This window comes from Vanessa tameamea, chromosome 6 (genome assembly GCF_037043105.1).
Source record: "Vanessa tameamea isolate UH-Manoa-2023 chromosome 6, ilVanTame1 primary haplotype, whole genome shotgun sequence".
NCBI classification, from domain to species: Eukaryota; Metazoa; Arthropoda; class Insecta; order Lepidoptera; family Nymphalidae; genus Vanessa; species Vanessa tameamea.
In genome coordinates, this window is record NC_087314.1 from 5,948,126 (window position 1) to 5,954,125 (window position 6,000).

Consider the following 6,000-nt stretch of genomic DNA (forward strand, 5'->3'; position numbering starts at 1 on the left):
ATTTTTTTATAATAATACAAAACTAACCAAAATTATTAGTACAGTTTATATTTTACGTAAATTTTTAAAATTATAATAGTGCCATATATCATTTTTTAACTTATTCAGTACCAGAACCCTCTCAATTTCATAACATTAACAGGTCAGTGTAAGGGTATCCATAATAGATTATTTTTAAAAATAGATCTATCCAAATAAACCATGATAAAATAAAAACTATTGCCTATATTAATAATATTGTGTATGGTTTTTGTTTTTTTATTGAATTTTGTCTTCTTTTGTTTACATTTTTTCCTATTTTTATTAAGAGTTAGAGTCTAATCGATTTTGTGGCATAAAAGAATTCCAACCTTTGAAAAGTTCTTGTCATGCCATTGCCATCAAATATGCCTGAAAAACAAAAAAAACGTCGAATTACCAATAACCCTGTATATTACATATTTTTTATTAAATTGATTAGTACGAAAAACCAAAGATTACTTATTGATGTAATTTTCTGTGTGGTACTTTAATGTGCAGTTATTATCATATTTTAAATCATGGATACTTAGTAGAGTAATATTTATTAATTATATTATTGTTGACGCCTCACTTGGTATAGTGCGAATATAAGCAAAAAATGTTCTATTCATTTCACGAAATGCTATCAATATGATTTCGAGAGATCAATACTTTACTGTTGCATGAATTTTTAAGTATCTAGTCGCTGGGGGTATAAGTTTCTTACCCTATCACAGCGTTGCAGAACTATCGATAATTTGAGTATCGATAGTTGACCTCAAAAACTATCCAGGATATCGATAGTATTGCTCAAAACGATACTATCGATATTGACACGTGACAATAATATCGATAGATTTTTGATACTATCGCTAACACCTTAACTATCGATAGTCTATCAATAGTGGACTATCGATAGTCTATCAATAGTGGACTATCGATAGTCTATCAATAGTGGACTATCGATATGCAACACTACCCTATCATAATCTGTTGAAATAACTATTTGACTTGACATTGACAGCTAATCACATTTGCACTTGGAAATTTACGTTTGTATCAGGTTCTATCTCATAATTTTAATTTTATAACGTTTCTAAAAATGTGATAATTGAAATACTGGGAAAACTAATAAAGTGGTCGAAATTATTACTTACATTTTAATTTACAGGAGAAAAATGAAAACTATTCTTGGTTAACCTTGTGACCTTACGTAAGATTATATGAATTATATAAAATGGGCAATAAAGTGTCTGCAGAAGCAATAAACACCAAAATTCCTGTCAATAATGTAAATCCACCACCAGAATGTCCTATGCACAAAAAAGACCCAAATACGAAAAACGAAACACCCTCGGAATGTCCTGTTCAACACGACAATACTATAAATCCTTATAATATGGTAATGTTTATTTCTTTGTCTGTAAAATTGAAAATTTAATTTTTAATTATTTTAACTATAGGGTAAAAAGTAATGTTATTGATTCATTTTATAAAGTAAAATAAACAGCCTGAGGAAATCTTTGAGTTTGTAGCTTATTTAAATGCAGAGTTGTTGGACTCACGTTTTATCACCAATTTATCTCGCAGATGCCACCTGCTAACCAGCAGCCAGCCCCAGATCAACCATTCTCATTACCAACAAATCGTCAAGTATCTACAATCCCTCGTGCTATGCCAGATGGATCTACAGAATTCTGGGTGTATCCTAGTCAGCAAATGTTCTGGAATGCAATGCTTCGTAAAGGATGGCGTTGGAAAGATGAGGATATCAAGCAAAAGGATATGGAAGATATCATAAGAATACATAATGCTAACAATGAACAAGTCTGTTATATATATATATATATATTACACAAAAAGAAAGTTTAAATTTGTCCTCAATTGTATATTCATTTTATAAATTTAATTTCAGGCATGGCAGGAAGTCTTGAAGTGGGAAGCATTGCATGCCAAGGAATGTGGCCATCCCAGACTGAAGAGTTTTGGAGGCAAAGCTACTCAATATAGTCCACGTGCACAGTTTAGATCTTTATTAGGGTATGATATATAACATATTATTAAAAATATTTATTATATTTAGTAAATTATTAAACTGGTGTGTTCTCTTGTTATAGGTATGAATTGCCATTTGATCGCCATGACTGGATTGTAGACCGCTGTGGAAAGGATGTCCGTTATGTCATTGATTATTATGATGGAGGTGAAGTTGACAACAAATTTCAATTTGCATTACTTGATGTCAGGCCAGCTATGGATTCAGTTGAGAATGTTTGGGACAGAATGAAAGTATTTTATATGAGATATCGTTATGAATTCATTGGTGAAAAAAAAGATAATAAATTGACAAATTAGTAGTAAGTATTTAAGTCAATTTTGATTGAGTAGATGTAGTTATACAACCTACAGTCAGTTAAAATATAAGGATATAGGTTAAAAAATGAATAACTTATGTGGGGTACTTCTGTCGACATAATTTGTCACTGCTGTAACTCTTTGTGATTTTAATTGTTTCATCATATTGCATTGTATCATTAATTCACAATTTGTTAAAAAATATTTATTGTGATATTTTGTTCTATTTAAATTATAAAAAATATACAGCAATTAATAGAAATTATTTATTTCAAGGATTTCTATTATTTCACTTAGAGAAGAATTTAACAAACTTTTAAACAGTTGTAGTTTATTATTATTAGATGATACAAAAATGTATTAAAAGAATCAAGCAGTTATGAATGAATAAAAATGTATTAATCCGAAATATATTTCATTTCTATAACACAAATGTTTGGTTATCTTGCATACTACTGTATTATTCTACATATGATTATTCTTCTTGTTAATAACTTTTAACTATGTTAACTAATAAATGTTAATAGTTAAATAACCTTTTATTTTATATTAACTCCAAATAGTATTTTAGAACCAAAATATGTAAAAAACATAACATTATGTTAAAGAATTATTTTTACACTTGGTACTATTCATATATTAATGTTACAATTTTACTTAAACTTACAGTGAGTAAATTTTTTAAAATATGGTTCTACTAAACAGATAAAGAACCTATATTTCCAGAGTGACTTGACATTACATATTTTATTAGTAATATTTATTTTTCTTTCATTTTTAATAACATTTTGTAAGTAGTATAAAAATTCTCAAGATTGCAATATACTTAGTCTTATTCGAGATTTAAAGTTTGATGGATTTGAATAACTCCTTTGCATTCATTTTTAAATATTTCTGCTTGCTGCTCTATGTATCCTTCGAAATTGTTGTATGGACAGCTAGGAAGTATTTTGAATTTGGGCTTTCCTTTAGAACAGTGATAAACAGAACGAAGTGTCAGAATTGGGGGTTTTTCTGGAAAATTGGTACCTGAAACAAAAATATCAATTATCAAAATCATAGCATAAGGTAAGTTTTTTATTTATGTATTTTGTAATTATTGTAACAAGTAATACAATTATTGCAAACTTGGAAATAATTCTATCTAATAAATTACTCATAAATAAACATAACTCAGTCTGTATACACATGGAAATGTATAGTTGTAATATTTCGTTAGTAAAATCTCACCTATATCTATTTGTAGAATCCAATGAAAATCATTCATTTCAAATAAAAGTGCTGCACTACTTGCATCATGCTCCAATATTGCTCCTTCATATTTGACAATAAGTTGAGCTAATAATTCACGTTTCAGTCGGTCATTATTAAGAAGATCTTGAATCTAAAAAACAAATGGTATGTTGACAGTATAATATTTGTCTTTGGGCTATTTTCACAGGTTGGTGGAAAGTTAATGTTAGTTTTGTTGACCAAGACTTGTTAACATTATAAAAGTAGCCAATTTTTTGTGGTGGAGATGATTTTGATAATTTTAATTACCTTGTTATTTATGATGTCTGTTACCATAGGAACATAATCCATTAGAACTCCTGATTGGTGCATCCTAAAATTTGTTTATATATTTTGCATATTAATTATGTGAACAAAAATGATAAACTAATCTTAATACAGAAAGCAATATTACATAGGTAAGGATATGTTTCCTAATACTTTAGTCAGGAATGGTGACAGAATCAATTCTGCATTGGTGGAGTTAGGATAACGAACAAGAAGAAGAGCTGAATCAATTCCTGGATTTCGATCTATCCTGAAATAATTAATTGATTAGTACTATTATTATACATGTAATAATTTATACTTAATTGATCTTATTAAATAGATATATTACCCATCATTGTATAACTCTGGTAATCGGGATGTATTTATTTTGAGTTTAATTAAAAATTCCACTACATGGCCTCCCACCCATACTTCGACATCTTGCTCAGTTGTCAAGGCATTTCCTAGTAATGCACTATATTCAAATGAAGCACGCGAACTTTCATCTTCATTTAATTTTTTCACCTAATTTTTTTTTTAAATGATTACACAAGATTTTATAAATTCATTTAAAATAATTAATATTACAATAGGACAACTATAATGCACAGTATTAATATAATTATATAACATAACATTAATTATTACCTGGTAAATTTTATACATATTAATCAGTTCTGAGATAACTTCACTAAGGGATTTTGGATCACTAGAATTCCATTTTGTAAGACTTGGAACACCAATTGCTAAAAGTTCTTCATCAGCATTGTTTAAGAAAGTATCATCATCGAATCTGAAGTCAGGTGCAAACCAGGGTGTCGATGGATCAAATATTATATCCCACTTTAATTTTTTCGAACAATAAGGTAGTACCAATCGAAACTGAGTTTCTGAACCGATAGGAGTACTACCAATTCTTTCCAAGTCCACTTTAGTTTTACAAAGACCTAAAACATTACATAAAATAAATAAGGTTTTAACTACGACGCATTGAGTAATTTATGCATTATGTACCTAGTTTTAAATCTTGAAAAATATTTTGTATGTAGGGACGAAACATCGGTGATATATCACTTATGAAGCTGTAATTATCAGTAGACATTTTTATTATTAAGACTTCGAACCAAACGTAAAACTTATTTTCAAATCTTGGTTTTCATAACTTATTACAACTTAACAAAAATATAAAAATTATTAAAAAGAAAAATTTGAAAGGATTCGATATTTATTTTGACAGTTTTGAGTGAACGAACAGTGCTGCCACTCTCCCAATACCAATAAAACCAAAGAGTAGAAGTATGTCATAAGTAAAAAAAGGTATTGTATTTATTAGATTATATAGCAATTAAAAATATTTTTAGCCAATTGTTTAATTATATTCATTTGTAATGTCATCAACCCCAAACAAAATTTAATAACACATTTGATTTTTTTTTTAACAAAATGCACTTGCGTTTATTCATTTTAAGCTTTTCAATTCCGTTTTTTTTAAGGGAGAACTCCGAAGGCATGAAACACAAGTATGGTAGTCTTGGTCTTCGAAAAGGGCGATAAAACCCTACTGAAAAACTATCGACCCATCTCACTTCTGAGCCACGTCTATAAACTGATTTCAAGAGTCATTACGAATCATCTCGCGCGGAGACTCGACGAATTTCAGCCAGTGGAGCGGGACGGGTTTCGAGGAGGATTTAGCACCATAAACCACATCTACATAGTGCGGCAGATTAGACAGAAGGCCGAGGAGTTTAATCGGCCCCTGTGCTTGGCATTTGTGGACTATGAGAAGGCTTTTGACTCTATAGAAACCTGGGCTGTTCTAGAGTTATTGGAACGGTGCCAGGTAGACTAGCGATACATCCAAGTGCTGAGATGTCTGTACGATGCCACTACTATGAGTGTCCAAGTAGAGAATCAACAGTAGAGAACCAAACCTATCTCGTTATGCAGGGGTGTACGATAGGGAGACGTTATTTCTCCGAAAATGTTTAGTAACGCCCTTGAAGATATGTTTAAGACGTTGGACTGGAGAGGTAATAAATATTAACGGCGAGTACATCTAACACTTGAGATTTGCAAGATTATGTCGTCATTAAGGCAGAA

At 29.9% G+C, this 6,000-nt stretch overlaps 2 protein-coding genes across 3 annotated transcripts; one reads left to right on the forward strand and one right to left on the reverse strand.

Moving 5' to 3' along the window:
• The first annotated feature begins 987 nt into the window (after positions 1 to 987).
• Positions 988 to 2,890, forward strand: LOC113393173 (holocytochrome c-type synthase). Of its 2 annotated transcripts, none has more exons than XM_026629913.2 (5): positions 988 to 1,052; positions 1,172 to 1,402; positions 1,591 to 1,827; positions 1,916 to 2,040; positions 2,118 to 2,890. In XM_026629913.2, the coding sequence occupies exons 2-5, from the start codon at positions 1,238 to 1,240 to the stop codon at positions 2,353 to 2,355; spliced, it is 765 nt and encodes a 254-aa protein (XP_026485698.2). In that variant the 5' UTR covers positions 988 to 1,052; positions 1,172 to 1,237; the 3' UTR covers positions 2,356 to 2,890. The 2 variants fall into 2 exon arrangements, with proteins under 2 accessions (XP_026485698.2, XP_026485697.2); XM_026629912.2 differs by having other exon boundaries at positions 1,003 to 1,063.
• Positions 2,891 to 3,130: 240 nt separating this feature from the next.
• Positions 3,131 to 5,144, reverse strand: LOC113393171 (BRISC and BRCA1-A complex member 2-like). The gene is made up of 7 exons (XM_026629909.2): positions 4,912 to 5,144; positions 4,546 to 4,844; positions 4,247 to 4,422; positions 4,043 to 4,165; positions 3,898 to 3,961; positions 3,586 to 3,739; positions 3,131 to 3,384 (listed from the first exon to the last, which is right to left on the reverse strand). The coding sequence occupies exons 1-7, from the start codon at positions 4,997 to 4,999 to the stop codon at positions 3,188 to 3,190; spliced, it is 1,101 nt and encodes a 366-aa protein (XP_026485694.1). The 5' UTR covers positions 5,000 to 5,144; the 3' UTR covers positions 3,131 to 3,187.
• Positions 5,145 to 6,000: the final 856 nt, after the last annotated feature.

What these genes read in the sequence shown, in the direction of transcription:
- LOC113393173 (XM_026629913.2), top strand. Translation starts at nt 1,238, where the DNA reads ATGGGCAATAAAGTGTCTGCAGAAGCAATAAACACCAAAATTCCTGTC. An exon ending in CTATAAATCCTTATAATATG is followed by an intron (nt 1,403 to 1,590) that starts GTAATGTTTATT and finishes TTTATCTCGCAG; the next exon opens with ATGCCACCTGCTAACCAGCA. An exon ending in ATAATGCTAACAATGAACAA is followed by an intron (nt 1,828 to 1,915) that starts GTCTGTTATATA and finishes ATTTAATTTCAG; the next exon opens with GCATGGCAGGAAGTCTTGAA.
- LOC113393171 (XM_026629909.2), bottom strand. Translation starts at nt 4,999, where the DNA reads ATGTCTACTGATAATTACAGCTTCATAAGTGATATATCACCGATGTTT. An exon ending in TTTTCAAGATTTAAAACTAG is followed by an intron (nt 4,845 to 4,911) that starts GTACATAATGCA and finishes GTAATGTTTTAG; the next exon opens with GTCTTTGTAAAACTAAAGTG. An exon ending in CCAGAGTTATACAATGATGG is followed by an intron (nt 4,166 to 4,246) that starts GTAATATATCTA and finishes TAATTATTTCAG; the next exon opens with GATAGATCGAAATCCAGGAA.